This window comes from Bidens hawaiensis, unplaced genomic scaffold (assembly GCF_021521415.1).
Source record: "Bidens hawaiensis isolate Kalapana, Puna unplaced genomic scaffold, B.hawaiensis_p1.1 tig00017886_1, whole genome shotgun sequence".
In the NCBI taxonomy this organism is placed as follows: Eukaryota; Viridiplantae; Streptophyta; class Magnoliopsida; order Asterales; family Asteraceae; genus Bidens; species Bidens hawaiensis.
The window spans coordinates 21,470-44,492 of NW_027492701.1; the positions used below are offsets into that span (position 1 = coordinate 21,470).

At 41.3% G+C, this 23,023-nt stretch overlaps 2 protein-coding genes across 2 annotated transcripts; both read left to right on the plus strand.

Annotated features, from left to right (window-relative positions):
* On the plus strand, positions 1–3,816 carry LOC143554923 (uncharacterized). Its single transcript, XM_077044586.1, has 2 exons — positions 1–2,695; positions 3,316–3,816. The coding sequence occupies exons 1-2, from the start codon at positions 1–3 to the stop codon at positions 3,705–3,707; spliced, it is 3,087 nt and encodes a 1,028-aa protein (XP_076900701.1). The 3' UTR covers positions 3,708–3,816.
* Positions 3,817–4,741: 925 nt separating this feature from the next.
* Positions 4,742–9,422, plus strand: LOC143554939 (AT-hook motif nuclear-localized protein 14-like). Its single transcript, XM_077044597.1, has 6 exons — positions 4,742–5,378; positions 6,118–6,170; positions 8,357–8,488; positions 8,553–8,702; positions 8,784–9,066; positions 9,185–9,422. Exons 1-6 carry the CDS (start codon positions 4,979–4,981, stop codon positions 9,247–9,249), a joined length of 1,083 nt encoding a protein of 360 aa, XP_076900712.1. The 5' UTR covers positions 4,742–4,978; the 3' UTR covers positions 9,250–9,422.
* The last annotated feature ends 13,601 nt before the right edge of the window (positions 9,423–23,023 follow it).

Below are 23,023 nucleotides of genomic sequence, written 5' to 3' on the forward strand. Positions count from 1 at the left end.
ATGGGTACCAAATGGTTCCTTTTTTCTCCATCATTTATGTTCGTCGTGTTGGTGCATGTTGCACTATTTTCAGCACTCACCAACACGACGACAGCCCAGAACAATGCCACCGTCACAGGTGACCGTGTGGCATTGTTGGCCATCAAATCTATGATCAGTGACCCGCGAGGCATCCTAACTTCATGGAACGAATCCAACACTAATTTCTGCCAATGGCGAGGCGTCACGTGCAGCCTCCGCCACCCGAGAGTCACCCTCTTGGACCTTGAGTCCAGTGGCTTAACCGGCACGTTGTCTCCTTCCATCGGAAACTTAAGCTTTCTCCGAGGCATTCGGCTCCAAAACAACACGTTTTCGGGTATAATCCCACCGGAGATTGGCCGGCTCTTCAGGTTACAAGAACTACGTCTTTATAACAACTCTTTCACTGGAAACATTCCGACCGCCATAACAAACTGCTCCAATCTCCAAGTTCTTCACTTGGGTTTCAATAATCTAGTCGGAACGATCCCGACAGGTATCGGTTCGTTATCCAAGCTAAACATACTCATCGTGCATGGAAACATTCTACAAGGAGGGATTCCAACGTTCATCAGGAATCTAACAGTCCTCGAGGCACTTTCCCTCGGGGACTGTCAGCTCGGTGGAATATTCCCAGACATATTCCACCGGCTAACTAGTCTCAGAAGACTCGCATTGCCAGGAAACAACCTTGTTGGTACCATCCCACCTTCTTTTTATAACCTTTCGTCGTTAGAACAAATATTTCTCGATAATAATCAACTCACGGGCACACTACCCGCAAACCTAGGATCAATGATGCCGCGTCTTGAGGTACTCTCTTTACCCGATAATCGATTAACTGGCCCACTCCCGTCATCCGTTCTAAGCTCACCGCAACTAGCAGTCCTAGATGTAGCCCGAAACAACTTATCAGGAAAACTAATAATCACTCCTAGGAATTCATGTAGCCTTGATGTCTTGTCACTAAGTTCCAATAGTTTTGGAACCGGAGTAGATGATGAAATGAAGTTTATAGATGATTTATCGATTTGCCAATCGTTAGGAGTGTTAGATCTCGGGTATAATAAGTTAACCGGTTTGTTACCCGAATCTTTTGGTAAATTGTCTAACACAACTTATTTTCTAAGCATTGCATCAAATCATTTTACGGGTGGTGTATCTTCAACGTTTGGCAACCTTTCGGGTCTAACTCTACTAGACTTGTCTAGTAATCAACTAACTGGTACCCTTCCGTCCGCCATTGGCAACCTTGGATATCTACGGCGGCTAGATCTTAGCAACAATTCTTTCTCTGGGAGTATTCCTGATACCTTAGAAAACTTGTCATTGATTATTAATCTATACATGAGTTTAAATCAGTTTAATGGTACTATACCATCAACTTTAGGGAAGTGTAAAAGGTTGATAAGTTTAAGTCTAGATGGAAATAACCTGACCGGTGACATACCGAGCCAGTTATTCGATCTTACATCGTTATCCATAAGTCTTAACTTGGGCAACAACCAATTATCCGGATCACTTCCTGTTGAGGTAGGAAACCTTGATACCTTAACCGAAATTATTCTTGCGAATAATCGATTGTCGGGTGAGCTTCCAAGTAGCCTTGGCAGCTGCAGCAGCCTACAGAATCTTAACATAAGCAACAACATGTTTTCTGGATCTTTTCCAGCATCTTTGGGATCTTTACGGGCACTTGAGAATCTTGATGTGTCTCATAACAACTTTACTGGTGAAATCCCGGGTTATTTGGAAGTGATTCCTTTAAAGAGTCTGAACATATCATTCAATGGTTTTGATGGCGAGGTGTCGAGTAAAGGAGTGTTTGCTAATGCAAGTGCAGTGTCTGTTGCTGGAAACGATCGGCTTTGTGGAGGTGTGTCTGAACTTAAACTACCTAAGTGCAGATCTGATAATAAGAAAAAGAAGTTAAGTCTTGCGGTTATACTAGTGATTTCGTTACTTTCGCCTCTGGTTCTTGTAGCAGCCATGGTCATGTTATTCGTATGTTTTCGGAAAAAGAATGTGGATCATGAACCACCCGAGACTGTTTCTGGCGAGTCCCTTATCCAGGTTTCTTTTGAAACACTCCATAAAGCTACAGATGGGTTTTCGATCAAAAACTTAATCGGTGAAGGCAGCTTTTCGTCGGTTTATAAAGGGTATCTTGGCAAAGATGGTGTGAACAATATCGTTGCTGTCAAGGTACTGAATCTCCATCGTCGAGGCGGTTCCAAAAGCTTCATTGCCGAGTGTGAGGCGCTGCGAAATGCCCGGCATAGAAACTTAACTAAAGTCATAACTTGTTGCAGCGGTATTGACTATCAAGGTAATGAGTTCAAAGCTATAGTTTACGAGTTCATGCCTAATGGAAGTTTAGATATGTGGTTGCATAATCCTCGAAATGATTTGGAGTTTGAGTTTCCTCAACTCAGTCTGGTTCAGAGAGTGAGTATCGCGTTGGATGTGGCTTACGCGCTTGATTATCTTCATCTTCGTGCCGGAAAAACCATTGTTCATTGTGATTTGAAGCCTAGCAATATTCTTCTTGATGATGATATGGTTGCGCATGTTGGAGATTTCGGGATTTCAAAGATTCTTCAATCGGAGTACCAAAATAGACATAATAGTAGCTCGGCTGGAGTTAGAGGAACAATTGGATATGCAGCACCAGGTATGTCCTATTTGAAATCAAATATAGATATACAAATAGAACTTAAAAACTAGCCTAGAATAAATAAGGAAAAATCATCAAAATGGCCATCTTGACGATAAGTTTGATTAAATAGTGACTTTTAGAAATTTGCAATCAATCGTTGCTTGACAAGTGTACCTTGGCGAACCAGATTTCAATCTGGCACAAAAGATCCATTCTTCTGGGCCAGATGGTTATACTGCGACATCAAAATACGAGGCGTCAGCACAAACACAATGGCCCATGTGGAAGCTTCTAGTTGACGAAACAAATTCTTAACTTATAACAAGATGCCATTCTAAAAAAACTAAAAACAAGTAAATTCAAATAAAAAGTCAAGGCTATTTTGTTAAACTTATAAGTCAAAATGGTCATTTTGATGATTTTCCCTTTGTATAATGTGAATTTGATGTTGAAAACGTACATGCACCGGTGTATATTTTTGTACATATGTCAATCATCATAATTCATAACTACATAAACACTATGATGATTAATATTCTTAACATGTTTGTTGTTATGTTGTGGTGGTAACTCAGTAACACTTAACTATCCGATTTACAAACTTTCTGATATAAATAATATTAACATGATTGCAGAATATGGAGTTGGGAGCAAAGTGTCAAGAAGTGGAGATATGTATAGTTATGGAATATTATTGTTGGAGATGATAACTTGTAAGAAACCCACTGACTCCATGTTTGGAGCAGAGTTAAGCCTTCACAACTATGCAAAGAAAGCCATAGATGATGGTGTTGCATTGGGGATTGTTGATGCGTTACTTCTAAAAGACGACGAAAAAATTGGAGTGACAACAAACAAGGAAGAAACAACAGGAGGGTACATGAATCATGAAAGATGTTTGCGCTTGTTGCTTGAAATAGGAGTGTCGTGTTCGATGGAATCGCCGCAGTATAGAATGGACACTGCTAGTGTTATCCAAGAGCTCCAGTTGATAAAGGATGCTGTTTTAGGGGATTATACTCTTTAGTTATAAATTTTTGAATCAAGTAAATTTAGTGTTGGATTACAATGTTAAAGTCAACGTGAAGTCAACGGGGTTAAGTTTAGGATTGCAACTGAGGTGTATATAAAATGTGAGGAGAGAACTGTGGTTAGATTTAAAACCATTGTGTATTTCATTCTTGTTATTTTTTATATATATTTTTTTTGTAATCATTGAGATTTGAGAATTGAGATCGATCGGTGACATCGTTAATAGTTGGAATTGGCTCGGTTGCAAATTTTGAGGTTAAAGCAAAAGTAGATTGCAAAAGGGTATTTTGGGCATATTTAGTGCACCATATATTGTAGTATCATGTTAAGAGGTTAAAATCAGCATAATTGTTGAAATTGGTTCATTAGTTCAAAATTTTCCTTTTAGATTGAAATAAATATATAAATAATCAATCTACATGGGTCAAGGAAACAATTTAATCTTGTATTAATGTTAGAGATTGGCTCGATACCAAACCATTGTCGATCTCCACAATCTCATTCCGATTTTTTACATATTTTTAAAAAATAATGAAGATTTAATAAATACTACGGAGTATTAATCTTTATAGGTGTCTATTTATAAATATAAGACCATGCGTACTGAACGCTATGCCCCTCTCAAAGCGCCAGGGAACACAACCTGGGGGGGGGGGGGTTGGGCGTTTTGGTGAAGGTGTCACCCCTACATTCTCTTCAAACAATCATTTTATCAACCAATCAAATATTTGTATTATAAAAATTAGTTAATTAATGGGCAATTATTTCAAGGGCTATATACCACTATACTTTTTATATGAAGCCCCGTTAACTATGACGTTACATGTCGAAAATCAATTATGGATGGAGCTTTACCACACATGATTAAAATGAAAAATACATGAAGGTGTAACTACTAACTAATATTTTTTTTAATTAAATACTTCATGATCAAGTAGTGTATATACTAAGATTAGAAAGGAAATAATATTAGTATATTCTAAATAATTTATAAATTAGAACCACAAAACAAATTAGTATTAGTTTGACTTTTATAATACTCTGACCATTGTGTACACCAAGAGTCAACCATGTGAGGGTCAAACTCAATCAACTCTCCACACCCGCCACGAATCATGCGGCACAGGATCATAACCTCATCCAAAAAGAACAACTCCAACACCAACTCAACTCAAAGCCCAATCCATATTCCTCAAATATTGGAATACAATACAAATTATTAATATTCATATTCAAATAAATTATATTTTCTCAAACACCATTTGAATGGAGCCTGATGACCTTGGTCTAGGCTCTTACTATCACCACCACCACCCACAGCCACCACAACCACAACCACACCACCACCACCAACAACAACCACCACATTCAACCATTAACAATGGAATGTTACCAAACACCACCAATGATCCTAGACCATCTCAGTTGCTATATCCTCACAGTTCAGCTCCTTCTGCTGTCTCTTCTCCTTTAGAAACCGGTGTCCGAAGGAAGCGAGGCAGGCCTAGAAAGTATGGAACCCCTGAGCAAGCAGCCGCTGCGAAACGACTATCGTCTTCGACTTCTCCTTCAAGTTCTGTCCCACCCTTAACCCCTCCTGGCAAAAAAGAGTTGTCTTTGGGTGTTAGTGGTTCATCTACTACTTCTTTCAAGAAGTATGCTCTTGGTGTGTGTATATATCTCTTTCATCTTATTATATATGTTGTTGTGATCTGAATAAGTTTATTTGTTGTAATATTTTATTGTATCATGCTTGAATATTGGAGAGGTTGCATCATCATTGCAAGGATAATCTTTGCGTGGTGTATATTAAAAGGGAATGTGATGTTATCTTTAACCTTGTTATTGACATGCACTCTGGCCTTTGTAAGATTGTGAAAAACTTTAGGACCTCATGCTAGCTAACACAAGCCCAAGTATTGATCTCTAGACTAGCTTAGTTTTAAGCATCTTCGGTTAAGGGTATGGAATTAGATATACGCTTATCCGTACTATATTACTTGTTTACCTTAACCATATTATTAATGTACTAATTCTCAAGTTGTTAGCACTTATATTGCTAATTTTCTCTACAATAAAGTTATATGAAACTTAGAATATTTATAAGTTATGTAATAATCACAAGTAATTTTTAAGATGGGTATTAAGCCGGGTATGGTCCCATATGCTATCCCTATGATGCTGGACTTTGGGCTGGGTATGCCTTATGGTCCCATTGCCATGACTATGATGCTGGACTTGTTGATTATGAGCTACACTTAATTCTCCAACCTTATGGCTTTCTAATATGGGTTACAATTGTAATGAATATAGAAAACCATATATAGTTGTATCTTTGAAAATTTTGTCTAGATTATTATATATTGGCAGTTGGCTATATTCCATTTCTTTTATCTGTTTTTCAGGAAACACAGGGCAAGGTTTTACACCTCATGTTATTTCTGTGGCTGCAGGAGAGGTATCAAATATGAACATCAGAATATATAGTATTCCATTATATCGTTTACATTTCAGTTTTATACCAGGGTTTGTTTTTATGTGCCTATCTTGCAATACATTGATCTACATAACAAATGAATATATTCCGCAACCGATGGTTCCTGTAATCCTGTTTTCAGTGGAGGATCTTGAACACATAATATGGGTGGTCAGGAGGATCTTGAACAATAATTTGGATGGGCCGGAGTGAGTCGGACTCAATACATATAATTTTTTATTTTTTGATTTTTTCAAAAAAATTACACCACTGAGCGAAAAAACTGGGTGAGCCGTAGCCCGGCCTGGCCCATACAAATATCTGTCCCTGCCTGTTCTAGATAATCTCCAACAAACCTTTCCTCTCTACAAACTAATATGCTAGAGGTGACAAATGAACCCAAACCTAACAAGCAGACCCGAAACATTTAGGACAGATATTCGAGTGTGGGGCGTTCATGCCGGGGCGTTCCACCACAGAGGCAATACACCTTCTAAGAAGATTAATGGAAAAGTATAGGGAGAAGAAGCGTGATCTACACATGGTGTTTATTGACCTAGAAAAGGCCTACGACAGTGTGCCACGACAGGTGCTCTGGGAGTGCTTGGAGGGTAGAAGAGTGCCCAGGAAATACATAGAGATAATTATGGATATGTATACCAGGAGTGAAACAAGTGTCCGTGCGCCAGTGGGGGATACTGATTTCTTTCCTGTAGAGGTAGGTCTTCACCAGGGGTCAGCGTTGAGCCCGTTTCTTTTTGCAGTAGTCTTGGATGAGTTGTCAAAGTCGATTCAGGGGACTCTCCCGTGGTGCATGATGTTCGCAGACGATATTGTGTTACTTGCTGAGAAAAAACAAGATCTAAACATGAGGCTTGAGGAGTGGCGAACAACCTTAGAGACAAAAGGTTTAAAGATTAGCCGATCTAAGACGGAGTACCTCCACTGTGATTTTGGTGGGATAAACGACAATGAAGACGCACAGATCACAATTGAAGGGCAGGTGGTCCCGCAGGTAACGAAGTTCAAGTATTTAGGATCATTTGTACAGAGCGATAGGGAATTAGACAGTGATGTCACCCACCGAGTTCAGGTAGGATGGTGTAGATGGAAAGCAGCCACAGGTATATTGTGCGACAAGAGTTTCCCGACTAAACTAAAGGGAAAATTCTATAGGGTGGCAGTTAGACCTGCAATGCTATATGGAACAGAGTGTTGGGCCATCAAGAAGGCACAAGTGCGGAAGATGGAGGTAGCAGAAATGAGAATGCTACGTTGGATGTGTGGGCACACAAGGCTAGACCGAATAAGAAACGTTGTGTTTCGCCAGAGATTAGGGGTGGCGAACATAGCAGACAAGATAAGAGAGTGGAGATTGAGATGGTTTGGACATGTGAAGAGAAGACAGACGACGAATCCTGTTAGATCCGTAGAAAACATTACTATAGAGGGGAGGAGGGGTAGAGGACGACCGAAATTGACTTGGGATGAGAGGATTATGCATGATTTGATAGACCTAAACCTCTCCGAGGACATGGTTGAGGATAGGAATTCGTGGAGAAGTAGAATTAAAGTTAAGGATTTTTAGAGAGAATTGAATACCTTAGGGCTTAGACTTAACTTATTTAGGTCGCATACCATAATGGTATTTCCCTTACATATATTATTATTATTATTATAATTATTATTAGCTTTTATATAGCTGTTAAACTGTGATCTTATTATTAATATTATTATAATTAGTAGTAGTTTGTATATAACTGTTAAACTTTGATTTTCTTTATTTTGCTTCATACACATGTACTTAGAGCCGAGGGTCTCTCTGGAAGCCACCTCTTCATTCCTTTGGATGGAGGTACGGTGTGCCTACATCCCACCCTCCCCAGACCCTACTTATAGCTTTGCTGTCGGTGGGATTTTACTGGGCATGATTGATTGATTGATTGATTCGAGTGTGGGATTAGTTTTGAAATTTTTTTTGTGGGTATGGGACGGGTACGAGATACAGTTTTATAATCCGATACGACATTGAGATTACCAATACTTGTCTCAGACTTATCCCATTACCATCCTGATACTTGATACTGATGTCCTTTTTACTGCACATGTATAGTTTTAACAACACCAGGCCTCCTTTTCTTTTTGTGATCTGTTGGAAATTATCATAGGATATCAGCCAGAAAATAATGTCATTCATGCAACAAAGCAAGCAAGAGATGTGTGTTCTCTCAGCATCCGGTTCAATCTCTAATGCATCTTTACGCCAGCCAGCCACGTCCGGAGGCAACATTACTTATGAGGTAATTAATCAAGTTAGATTAAAACACATTTGTGAACATGGTTTCTAACTTTCTATGATATCAGGGCCGTTTCGACATCCTATCGTTCTGTGGATCTTATATTTGTACTGAGTTGGGTGGCACGGGTGGATTAAGTGTCTGTTTGTCTAGTAGTGATGGGCAAATCATCGGTGGTGGTGTCGACGGGCCACTGATAGCTGCAGGCCCTGTTCAGGTAGTATTCTTTTAGCATGAGTCAGAATAAATGTGACCAAATGAAAGGCTTTTATGCTTATTGTTTTGATTGTGTTTACAGGTAATTGTTGGCTCATTTTCTATTGAGAGTAAGAAAGAAAGTGCTGCTATTATAAAAACTGATGCTACTGCAAACAAGTTGCCATCACCAAATGTGGGGCCATCAGTTCCAAACTTAAGCTTCCTATCGGGACCGGATCCTTCTGGAAGAAATGTAGTAACGGGCGGTGATGAGCAACAAAATGTCGACGGGTACCAGTTCATGATCCAGAATCGAAATGTTGGTGTAAGCGATTGGAGGACTAACAATGATTCTAGGAACACTGCTGGTTATGACTTCTCAGGTAATTATTATTATTATTATTATTATTATTATTATTATTATTATTATTATTATTATCTACACTACAAGTGTAACGTTTTATTTTCGGTCGTTTTAAACGTTTAATTATTAATCGGCAGGGAGATTGAATCACGGGGCGCAACAGTCACCGAAGAGCGGGGATTATGATCGGTTTCAAGACTGAAGGAGTTGGATATAATAGGTTGTTTTGTGCAGGATATAATGGGAAGTTGTATCATCATTGTACAGTTAACCCAAAAACATATTTCTATTCAAATGTGCTAATATGTACTTTTAGCAGTTAGCAAATGTTTTTGTGTAATTGACACTAATGTATCAAAATTCATGTTTAAAGTATGCACGTTTCTCTTCTATATCTGTTATTATTAGTTAAGCTTCAAATCCAAGACCGCCAATATGATATTAATTGCAAGTCTAATGTCTTGACAAAAATATTCTTTTACGTTGAAATAGAAGTCAAACAGGCAACAAGTAACGCTGCTAGCCCTTTTTGGATTTAAAAAACCAAAATAAAATAACAAAACGTTAAATGCAACTAATTTCATAATGTAATGGATATATTTTAAAATAGATATATATATATATATATATATATATATAATTATATTGTGTATTAATGAGTGATTTGATTTGAGAGTATACCTATCCCAATTATCAGAAATATCTCCAGCTATTGGCGACTTAATGTCCTCAAGTTGCAGCATATTGGCCCTTGAATGTGAAATGACAATAATCTTAAAAACAAATTGTCAATAGTATTTAGATTATAAAGCAAAGAAGTTTCAAATAATTCCCAAAGTCATTGACCGGCAACCAGCAAAAGTCGTAATGTTTTGGACATTTCTTGGTGGTAGATAAAATCGAATTTTGGCATGAAAAAGTAGGAGTGTGCACGGTTTGGTTTGGTTTGGTTTGGTTTGGTTTGGTGTGCTTTTGGGCTAAAAGGTTTTCAAATTTTATTTTGATACGTGCAACCCATACAAAACATTATGACTAGTATGATACTATGATGTACAAATATAACACATTATACAACTTCGGTTGACCATTTTCTTTGTCGTATGATCTGCGGAATACATGATCATACAACCTTATGACCTGTCGTTGGTGGATATAATCTTTGTATAATATGTAAGTGGTGTTCTTTAAAAGGAAATTGTTTAAGAAAACCCACACACAAATTATTATATGAATACAAAGGAAAAACAAGACTGCCTAATCTTCTACGGAGTATATTAATTAGCGACCACTGGGTAAAACGGAAATAGGTGAAAATAAACATAAAATATTAAGAGAGACAAGTTTGTCTTCTATATTAATTAGTGACCATTGGTCTTGCTGACAATTATGACGCAATGAATCGAACTTCTGGAAGCTTTCAAAGTCTACACTAATTTAAATCAAAAAAAATTTGAACAATTTTTATAATCTTAATTTTATCTCCACGTCTCAAGTAAAACTAGGCTTGAAAACATTTGACTGAAGGTCATATACTTTTATCATCAAACTGGCAAACTAAACTAGTAGTTGTATTAATTCAAATCATATGATTAAAAGTCAATGCATTGTTTTCTTATAAAAATGTTTTATATTTAGGACAATTTCATATATAAATTTACAAACTATTAATAAAAATATCATAGATATTTAAGAAATATCATATATGTCATTCTAAAGAAGTTAAAGTTAGGTATACATTAGGAGGGTTGAGTTATAACAAAAAGATTAGTTTTTGTAGCAATGATAAAAAATAATCCTGTCCATTCATTTTAGACTTAAATAGTTGAGATTAGATTATAGAGAAAATCAAGTGTAAAACAAGAACGGCATAATAGGGATAACACATTTGTTGAATTTCTCTCTTCACATGCAAGACACATGTTAAATACCCCCATCATTTTAAAATGTCTATAATTTTTTCATACGAATTTTTTTTATAAAAAACAATTTCACCATAATAACGAGTGTTTTTTTATCTTTTATATGAGTACCAACCATATTGCTATATAAAAATAAATAAAAATTCGTGAGTTTTTTACAAATTGTGTTTTATTTTTTCATAATGTTTTTGCATTGTGTTTTTCACATTGTGTTATTTAATTGTGTTTTTGTCTTTGTGTTTTTTATTTTCATTGTGTTTTTTCATAGTGTTTTCCATTGTGTTTTACCGGTGACTTTCGGGCGAAATTTTCCGGCAAAATTTCCGAAGACCTTCCCGGCAAGATGGTGGCGATGGGTGGTGGTGGTTGTAGGAGATTAGTGAACATTTAAGTGAGTTTTTAATATTAATTAAGTGGGTTTTTGAAATTAAATTAAGTGAGTTTTCAATATTAAAGTAGTAGACTAAAATACCCTCCTTCCTAGCCTTCGTAGAAAAATTAAACTTCTTATTTGAACTTTCTCTGTATTATGATATTTTTTTATGTTGTAAGAGTATATATAAAATTATTTCTTATATACATCTTAGATGAAGTTGAATGTACACTCTATCGATGCCAGAAATCACCCACGTGAGTCATTACTCTACCATCTTATATATTTATTACTTTACTAAATTAGATATGTAATGTATATTACATGGATTAAATAAAATAATAAATGTAATGTTACATAGATAGTAATAAAAATATATATATATATATATATATATATATATATATATATATATGCAAGAAGCCCGTTGTTGCACGAATCAATAGAAATGTGCTATGTGTCCTCCCGATGATTTTTATTTATCTGTGATTTTTATTTATCATGTATAAGAATTAATATACAATATATGGTAAAACTTGTATAGTGAAGCAATATAAAATAGTAATACTATGTGGATGATTGACATGCAAATTTAAATATGCACGATTGTATAATCCATTAGATTGCGTTTATTATCTATTTAAATTATTTGGCTTGGTTAACTATAATAACAAGATTATGAAAGGTTGTTTTATCCCACGTTCAAGCTTCATTAGTCTCAACGTTACCATCACCATGACTTAATGATTAATTGTTAGTCAGTTAGTGTGTGTGAGAGAGTGATATAGAGAGTATGAATTAGTAGTGTTAAGGTTTAAGCTTTAAAGGGTTGGTGGTGATAAAAGTTGTTGACTGGCTTGGTTTTAAATTACACTCTAAACCTTGTACTTTCATTAGCTTAACTGAATGATTAACTTGTAAGATTCACGTGACAAATAACAGGTTATTTGTGCAAACAAAATTCGTTTTGCTTGTTTAAATTTTGAATAGATTATAACTTTTTTACTTTTAAATACCACATTTATAGAATAGGTCTCTTATAAAGATAACTGATGATGGGGGTAGCCCAAGGAAATAATAAAATGGCTGAAACACATTAACGCTAAAAGGGTTAAAAGGTTAAAGGCTTCGTTTCCCGCCCAAATTTATGTAAACAAGTACGTGAACAGTACCCACATGCTACAGTACGATGTCAACTCACTGATCAAATCACTGTTCCCTCTGAGCAAGGGACATGCACAGATAAAGTATTATTATTTTAATCATGGATCAACGGTCCAAAGCTTCCCGCCCACAAAGGTCAACCCTCTAAGCGAACTGGAGGTCAATTAGTTTGTACACTGGACAAAAGGCTCAGTCTCTTCTTCTATATAAGAAGAACTTAGCCATAAACAAGAACACACCAAGATCTGGGCAGATAACACCATCTCCCTAATCTTTTCTTCTTCCTTGAGAGATATGCTCTTATTTCTTTCCTACTTCAATAGCTTCATAGCTTCACCAAGAACATCATTCAAGAACCGATTCCAAACATCACGGTTCTTGATCCTTGGTGAACTATAGCAACCAACAACAAACTAGTGAACCTCCTTCTACGTTCTGCAAACGTAGAGGGACACCACGACCTGCGTTAGGTTAACTTGAACCCTTGAAACTTGTTAGCCTAACCAGTCCATTCACTATCATTGGTCTTATCTTTGTTGTAGCAACAATAACCACTGGCGAAGTATAGTTGGGGCCAGGGGTGGCCCCGGCCCCCTCCGTTTTTTCGCGCGTTAATGTAAATTTACCGGTTTTCGTCCGACATTTGATCTCGGCGTTAATGTGCTTGTGTCTTTAGGATATATTGTTAATTTAACAGTAGTATATTGTTATGTAATCATTATGTATAATTAGTTTTTGTTTAACAAGTTGTTTGATTACAGTTTGTTTTAGCTACTTCTGTGTTCAAAAACTTTTTATCACTATCTGTTGTTAGTGTATTTATCGATCCAAATTCCACTTTTTGTGTGCATTCTTTATTCATACGATTGTTTGCGTTTACTTTTTACCGTTTTATGTATGCTAAGTTGCATGCTAATTGTTGTGTGTGTGTATATTTTGTAGGCAACCTTTGACTGTCTGTTAAAGACTTATGGTTTCTTGACTCCTGATTTCTGGAGGGAAACAAGGTTTTCAAGATCCCCATTCCAAGAGTTCACTGATTTGCTAGCAAAGCCGACAACAAAGGCAATAACTTATGTTGAAGATGTTGCTGATATTGCTGCTTAGAATGATTTTCAATTTTGGTCGGCATGTTTTATTCTTCTTTTTTTTTTGCCTAATTTTGTTTTGTATGCAAATACTATATTTTTGGTAATATAATGGACAAAGTTTCTTCTTTTTTCTCTTTTTGCCTTCACTTCATCATTAAATGTAATTACCTTAGAAACATTTGTGATATAGTCTTAACTTTCAAATCATTCAAATCACATAAATATTGTGATATCATTCAAAAAACGAAATACCAAATTCGCGTTCACAATATATATAATCTAACTTGTACATTAGTAGCAAATTGCGCTACCCGAATTAAATATAACTTTAGATTCATTGGGTACTGAGGAAGTTTCAAATGTTGTTAAAAAAAGTAATAATAATATTAGTGTTGTGATTTGGTAAGTTGAGCATAAATTGATATAAAAAATTGAACTTTTATGTTGAAAAATAAAGGTAGAGAAAAGGGGGGGGGGGGGGGGGAATGGTTGATGCATAATAATAATGGTAAAACAAATGCTGGAGATTTGGTTCATTGTCGGAATTCTTTAACGGTTATTAACCAGCCTTCCAGCCTCTCTCCTCCGTGTAGGCGTCGACTTGAAGGTAACAACAACAAATCTTTGATGAGATGGGTTTCAATGCCACCATCTATGCACGCCACCTGTTTGATCAAATGCTTGAATGAAAATTTGAATATGCAGCTAGTGAAGAGGTAGGTCCCAGCAGAGCCCAGTTGGACCCGCAAGACTCACCTTGAACAGGGACGTCTGCTCAATGACCAACTGCTCCAGCAGGACCCACCATGCTCAAAGAACCTTACGCGCAGTACGCCAGCTGTACCCGCAGGGAAAGCCTCCCAATGGTGAAGTACCCCGCCTGTTCCCGCAGCTGCGGATACAAGCCATCAGGGAAGGCTACCCGTACTAACAGCAAGGCTACACGCACAAGGCATTCGTTACTTCAGTAGTCACATGAAGGAATGAGCAAGGCGGGAACACTCCCGCCTAAATGAGCCAGTCCGTATGCTTCTGGAAGGTCTTTCGTACTATACCTACTAAGGTATGGGCGGAACAGACAATTTGACAAGAGCAGCCCATGAACTAATCACAGGGTGACAGCTCACCGACAACAATACGAGGAGGAGCACCCTCTAGTACTGTTTGTCACTATTAGCCGCTGCCTACTCACCAACCCTTACGAGGGGACGTGCGCAGCCTACAGTTGGTGGAACAGTGCGTAGCCGGCAGTAAAGGAACAGTATACAGCCGACCTTATTACTGTTGGCCGTAACCTATCCACCAACCAGCATGGCCTGTGCGTACGTCCACTGTTGGTAGAACAGGAATACTATTCAGCCGGCTGTACCTGCTTGGAAACCTACCTTCGGCTATAAATACTCCAACACCTTGGAATGGTAAGGACATCATCTGATATCTCAATCTTATCTAGCAATCTCTTAATATACACTTATATTCAGAGCAATCTAGTCTGATTCTCACGCCGGAGGGTGGTCACAAGGAGGAACCTCCCCCTTCTCAGTGACGAGCTTACGGTGTCTGTTTTGCAGGTCCCCTGAAGAACAACCTTCTCTGCTAGACCTCATTCTCGTGGGAAACATTACTTAACCCCCAGATTATCTATAATCTGCCCGTGGGTTCACTTAGTGTTTCTTCATTGGCGCCATCCGTGCATAAAAGCTAGAACTAATTTAGTTTTTTCAAAATTTCTGAAGAAATGGTTAACGTTACTCCGGTCCCAAGGCCAGTAACCGACCAAGAAACCCCGGTAACCACAACCCCAGCAACTGGGAGGAACACCGGCGGTTATACAAATCTTACGAACACTACCCCGACTACCCAAGCCGGGGCAAGTGCAGTAAATATTCCACTGGGGTTCACTGATGCCCAGTTGGAAAAACGAACGAGGGCCCCTCGCCAAACACTAGATCAAGTGAAGGCGTGGGCCGAAGCACGTCAAAAAGAGTTCCAAGCTGAATTGGATGAACGCTTGCGTTCAGTTCAACAGGCTGACGAATTCGGCAGTACTCGCCAACAGCTCAATATGAACAGCGAGTGCGAGTACTCAGACGAGGAGAGAGAAGAATCCGATACCGACGCAAACCCTCGCCATAAGGCGAAAGGGAAGCGTAAGGAAACGGACTTCCAGCCAAAAAGGAATTTTGGGGAAGCTTTTAAACCAACAAATGCGGAGAGAAACCCGCGTGACTTCTCAAAAACCTTTAGGCCAACTGCTACAAATGCAGGAAAGTCAAAGTTCGCAAGGGACATTGCGGAAGCAATCGCCCCGAGAAGTGCCAAGCAAATGTCCAACATTGGCACTTATGATGGTCTATCCGACCCAGATGACCACTTGAACAGATTCATTGCGGGGACAACCGTCAGTAACTGGACGGAACCCACGTGGTGTTATATGTTCCAGATGACTCTGGTTGGAGCGGCCAGGGCAGGGTTCGATCGTTTACCGGTCCACCACATATATGACTGGGCGGACTTTCAGAACAAGTTCAGCCAGCACTTCAGCCAACAGAGGAAATATACTGAAGAACAGTGGACGATCCTCAACTGCGTGAGAGAGGAGGATGAATCTTTATTAGACTTCATCACCCGCTTCAACTCCAAAAAGCTAAGTCTCGGCAACGTAAGTGAAGATCTTGTTCGCGCCGCTTTCATCCAAGGCGCCGAATACCCGGAGCTTATCCGCACATTGACGGGTAAGGATGGCATGCCATCAACATGGGATGCAATCATGACGGCGGCCAAGCGCTTTGCCGAGACAGAGAAGCAACTGGGAGGGGATCTTCCCCAGAGTACACACCTCTACACGCAGAGGACAAGAGAGAACAATGTCCGGATCGCCCGGCAGAACAAAAAGAGGAAGCTAGGTATCTGGCAGTCAAGGGTAAACTTTGACACCTCATCCAGCTCTCACCCTTTTGTTGGCGGAAGAAATCACACGCACCCTTCAAGCCAAAAGCACCGGTGGACGCCACTCACCAAAAGCGTCACGGAGATATTTGCCACTGAAAAGCTACCGTGGCCAAAAGCTCCAGTGATCCGGCACCGACCTAATGCGGATCAGAGCAAGTCCTGTGACTTCCACGGGACAAAAGGTCATGGTACGGAAGAGTGTACATCCTTGAAGGATATTGTTGAAGCATTCGTCAAGGATGGAAGACTGGCACACCTGGTGGCATCAATCAAGAAGGGAGGACGGAACGACAACCGGTACCGAGGCAACGGACGAAAGCCCGTTGACATCAGCATCAACATGGTTCATGGTAACATCAGAGGAAGAAAAAGGCGAACGCCAGAACCATGTGCGTGGAAGGAAGCTGAGGTGCGCTTCCCGCGAGTGCCAGGAGGACCCAGCGAAGAAGGCCCTATCGTCATCAAGAGCCAGCTGGGGCACTACATCACTTCTCGCACTCTTGCTGACAAAGGCGCCTCGTCAACGGTGATGTACAGGCAGTTCTTCGACAAGCTAGATGACGAAGACAAGGAACGCCTGGAAACGATCTGCGCCTCGATGGAAGGGTTTGATGGCAGCACAAACACCCCCCTGGGTATCCTATCTTTCCCCGTCACTCTTACAGATGGGAAACACTCCCGCACAGAAGATGTGGACTTCGTCGTGATGAGGAAGCCACACCACACATACGACATTCTCTTCGGGAGAGACGGGATGGCAAGATTCAACGCCGTGGTATCCTCAGTCCACGGCATGATGGGATGGCCAACAGCTGAGGGTGTAGCGATGATCACCGGCATTCCCCAGGTATGCATCGCATCTGTCTCATCTAAACCCAAACCAAAGATGGCTAAACCAACCATCACCGAACCAGAAAGATGGGCCTTCAACGGCAAATACCCGGACCAGGCCGTCACCATTGGCCCAACAATTGTTGATCCCACACGCATCTTACTTAAGCGCTTATTACAAAGGAACGCCGACATCTTCGCGTGGACACCAGCTGACATGACTGGTGTACCCCGGAGTAAGGCAGAGCATAAGCTCAAATGCGATCCGGCTGTCACGCCGATCGTACAAAAGCGCAGAGTAATGGGGCCAGAACAAACTAACGCGTGTAGAACCCAAGTCAAGGAACTCCTTGACGCAGGCATCGTACGCGTTAGTAGATATCAAACTTGGGTTGCAAATCCCGTTATGGTACCGAAGAATAACAAACAATGGCGCATGTGCATAGATTTCAAAGACTTGAACAAAGCATGCCCCAAAGATTGTTATCCGTTACCCGAAATTGATCTTAAGGTGGACTCGTTGGCACCATTCCGCCTTAAATGCTTCCTGGACGCGTATAAGGGGTACCATCAGATCCACATGGCCGTTGATGATCAGGACAAAACCGCGTTTCGGACGCCCGATGGCACATTTTGTTACCAAATGATGCCATTCGGACTTAAGAATGCCGGGTCCACATACCAACGCCTGATGGATAACCAGTTTCATACCCAAATTGGGAGGAACTTGGAAGTCTACATGGATGACTTGGTCATCAAGAGCCCTGACCCAGAAGCGATGTTGAAAGACATCGAAGAAACTTTCAACACGCTCAGGAAGATAAACATGAACCTCAACCCGAGCAAGTGTGCCTTTGGAATGGAAGAAGGGAAGTTCTTGGGGGTCATCGTCACTAAAGATGGCTTCAGAGCGAACCCTGAAAAGGTCGAAGCCATTATCAAAATGGAATCACCTACTACCATCAAACAGGCTCAGACACTGAATGGACGACTAGTGGCACTTAATCGCTTTTTGGCAAACCACGCGGATAAGTCGTTTCCCTTCGTGTCAACGTTGAGAAACTGTTTGAAGAAAACGCACTTCCGCTGGACACCAAAAGCGGAAGCAGCTTTTCAGGAGATTCGGTCACGCTTGATCGAACTCCCAACACTCACAGCACCAGAAGCGGGAGAGGAGTTAATCCTATACCTTTCCGCAACTGATAGAGCAACCGGGGCAGTCCTGCTAGTAGAGCGAAAAGGCATCCAGATGCCAATCTATTATGTCAGCCGTATCCTAACAGACGTAGAAACCCGGTACTCTACCCTCGAAAAATTAGTCTTAGCACTTATACACGCTTCACGCAGGTTAAGACGATATTTCCAGGGTCACCCAATCACCATTTTCTCCAACTTCAAACTTGCAAACGTTCTAGGCAAACCCGAGTTATCGGGACGCCTAGCCAAATGGGAAATTGAGTTGGGAGAATACGCGATAAAGTATAAGCCAAGACCAGCCATAAAAGGCCAGGTTCTGGCCGACTTTATTGCAGAAGTGCCTGCATCGCGGGAAAAAGAGTGCCATGAAGAGGCTCAACCCTCTCCAGCACAAGACATCAATGATGTCTGGCGACTCTACACCGATGGGGCAGCCAATAATGAGGGTTCAGGCGCAGGGCTAAAGCTAACCAACCCAGCGGGCCAAGAATACACTTACGCTATTCGACTGAATTTTTCAAGTACGAATAACGAAGCCGAGTATGAGGCATTCCTGGCTGGGCTGAGAATTGCGCGTAAGATGGGAGTGAAAAACTTGGAAGCCCACGTGGATTCCATGTTGGTAGCCAATCAAATCAACGGGGCGTACACGGCCGTGAATGACACAATGGCCCTGTACCTCGCACAAGCAAAATCCCTTATGCGCGATTTCAATGACTGCAAAGTCATACACGTCAAGCGAAGTGAAAACAAATCTGCGGATGCGTTAAGCAAGCTTGCATCATTAGCCTTCACCCACTTAGGAAAGGATATCCGCATTGAACTCCTCGAGACACCTTCGGTTCCGCACAAGGAAATTTGTGTCATCCAAACCGGCACGGAAACGTGGATGACACCAATAATAAAATACCTTGCGGCAGGTACACAACCGGAGTCCAAAACACAGGCAAGAAAACTACGCTGTAAAGCACTGAATTATCAACTGATAGATGACATCCTTTACAGACGTAACTTTCTTGGCCCACTCCTAAGATGCGTGGACAACCAAGATGCTGACTACCTCCTAAGGGAAGTACACGAAGGCATCTGTGGAGTACACGCAGGTCCCCGCGCTGTTGTAGCTAAGCTAAACAACGCGGGATACTTTTGGCCGGGGATGCATACGGATGCGCTGGCATACATCAGAAAATGCAGGTCTTGCCAGCTTTACGCACCCAACACGCACCGCCCGAAGAATAAACTTGTTCCAGTCACTTCTTCATGGCCATTTCAGAAGTGGGCCATCGATGTGACAGGCCCATTTCCTACAGCAGCAGGAAATGTTCAGTTCCTAGTGGTAGCCATCGACTGCTTCACCAAGTGGATAGAAGCAAAACCTTTAGCCCAAACAACCGCGAAACATATCAAAAAATTTATTTGGGAATTTATTATTTGTCGTTTTGGACTTCCACAGAATTTGGTGAGCGATAACGGCACCAACTTTGCTGACAAGAAACTACAACAGTGGCTGAAAGAACTTCAAATCACCCACACCTTTACCTCAGTGGCACACCCGCAAAGTAATGGTGAGGTGGAAAGAGTAAATAAGAGCATCGTCGAAGGCATAAAGAAAAGACTCTTGGAACACAGATCCGGCTGGGTGGACGAGCTTCCGCACGTCCTTTGGGCAAACAGAACGCTGAAGAAGGCCAGTACGGGAGAAACCCCGTTCAGCCTCACTTATGGCACTGAAGCCATGGTCCCGGTCGAAATTGGTTTACCCTCACCAAGGGTCTTGATTCAGCCAGAAGACAATGATGCGGAAAGACGGTTGGACCTTATGCTAACCGAGGAACGCAGAGACTTAGCCGCAGTGCGTGAAGAGAACTACAAGCGACAAATGCAAAAGTACTACAACACGCGGGTAAAACTCTGCAACTTCAATGTAGGAGACTACATACTGCGTAACAACGAGGCTTCGAACCAGGAACGCCCAGGAAAGCTGGCCCCGGTCTGGGAGGGGCCATACATTATCAAAGAAGTCCTGGGAAAGGGCGCATACCGGCTCGAAAGGCTCGATGGCACTCCCATCCCAAGAACATGGAACGGAGCTCAATTACGCAAATGTTATATGTAGATCAATTCCAAAATTGTAAAGAAAAGGCCTAGAGCCACTTCTAATGGAAATGATTCTCCTTTCACAATGTGTTGATAGCCTTACCTTTATACTTATGAACTTCCCACACTGGTGCCGGTATTCACCGCATAAATGGGGGAAGAAGTAAGTCGTTACGTGTGGAAGGCGGCAAAACCCGCATAAACACAACGCTAAAAATAAGGAAAACCTACACGCAGGTCAGATGTAAGTAAAGTTTAGCCTTCCTTGTAAGTGCAAGTGACGGTCTTACCCGCACAATCACGAACAAGGAAGCAAAACTTCAACCTATCATCTACCACGTTCAAAGGTTAACTTATTCCGAACACTTAGAAATTTCAAAAAAGGATGAGGAAAACCTACACGCAGGTCAGATATGGGTAAAGTTTAGCCATCCTACTACGTGCAAGTGACGGTCCTACCCGCACAATCACGAAAGAGGAAGCGAAACTTCACACCTATTATCTACCACGTTCAAAGGTTAACTTATCCTCAGAAAAGATGAGGAAAACTTCCACGCAGGTCAGATATAAGTAAAGTTAAGCCATCCTACTAAGTGTAAGTGACGGTCATACCCGCACAATCATGAAAGAGGAAGCGAAATAAACTTATAATTTACCACGTTAAAAAGTTAACTTATCTAAGTACTAAAGAAATTACTAAGTTAGATCAAAACATGCGTAAAATAAACAAGGCAAAGAACAAACACAATCTTTATTTCATCAAATTCAAATATTACAAAGCTATACAAAAGCAAAAATCTATGCTAATGGTGGAAAGGGATCTTCAGAATCATGCTTCAGGACCACTTCCATTTGGACCCGCTCCATCAGTAGAGCGTGGTGGTTCAAGGAAGGCTTTAAGAATAGCTAGCCCATCATCAGCAGCAGCGACTTCGTTCACCTTCTCCACCACAGGATGCGAGAAGGCGGCATACTGGTTCACTGCTTGGTCGTAAATAGCTTCAGTATCCACATCGTACAAAGGGAAGTTGGAAGGCGGGATGCCTTTCTCAACGAACCCTAGACCAAGCAGGAAGCCGGCCTTTTCCCCATCCTCATGAGAAGCGTTGAGGGCTGCGCTCATAGCATCGTCATAAGACGTCTCTGAGAAGACCCGATGCACAACCTACAAAGAAAAAAATACAAGTATCAGAACCTTTTCTATTTATAAAGAAAAGCGTGAAGACATGAAGCTAGACTTACCCGAGACAACGCTTCTCGAAGAAGCCATTCCTTGGCAACCAGAGCTTCTTGGAGGGCGGCTTGAGCTTGGGTACAGGCGCGTTCGGCTTCACTTTTATTAAGGTTGGCAAGCAACACTTCCTTTGCAGCAGCCTCTTCGACGCCCTTTAGCTTCCGCTCAGTGTGGTCAAGCACGCCCCTCTGGTCCAGGATCTCTTGAAGCTTCTTCGCGTCCTCCATCGCCAAAGCATCATGAGCCTGCTAGAGAGCCTCTAATTTGGCTTTAAGCTCTTCATTCTCCACGCGTAGAGGCTCGGCAACAGCTTCAGCCTTGGTGGCCCTCTCGGTTGCGTTCCTCGCAGTTTCCTTGGCCAGCCGAAGCTGTTCATTAACAGCTTGGGCAGCCTTGGAACGGGCCTCGAGTCGTGCCTGAACTTCAACCTCGAGGGCCTTGAAGGCCTTCTCTTTTTCCGCAGCTACGGCGGAAAGCCTTTGGTTCTCCTCCCGGACAGCCCGCGCCTGAGCCACTTCTTTAAGGCGAGCTGCTTTTAACTTGTCGTTTTCACGACAAAGCAGCTCGACACGCGGCTGCATCCGGGCCAGGAGAACCCGAAGCTCATTGGTTAGCCTACCCTCCTGGTAGCTAGCCATGGCTTCCCCCAACGCACCACTGGGAGCAGCGTGACGAGCCCATTCCACGCACTCCACAGGGGTACGAAGGGTTGTTCCTCGGCGAATGTTCCATCGTGGAACATACACTTCATTGGAATCCGACACTGCAAAAAACATAAAGCAGTTAGGAAAGATGATAAAGAAAAAATATATATAAATGGGCCAAAAGAACCCTGCGCACCTGTAGGGTCAATTACAGGCCGATAGCCGCCGAACCCATCACCTGAACCCAATGGAAATCCATCCAAGAGGTCAGGCAGATGGGAAAGTGGCAGAGACTGACGAGAAGCCCCATGCGTACCTGATGGATCGGCTGTCGTTGCCGATGGCGGGGGCATGGTAGCAGCCGCCGCGGTCGCCGCCGCGGAATCCGCAGCAAAAGTTACCGCCGGCTCGGTGAAAGATGCTGTAAAAATAGCACTCACAGCCGGCGGTGACGTCATCACAACTGGAACAGTC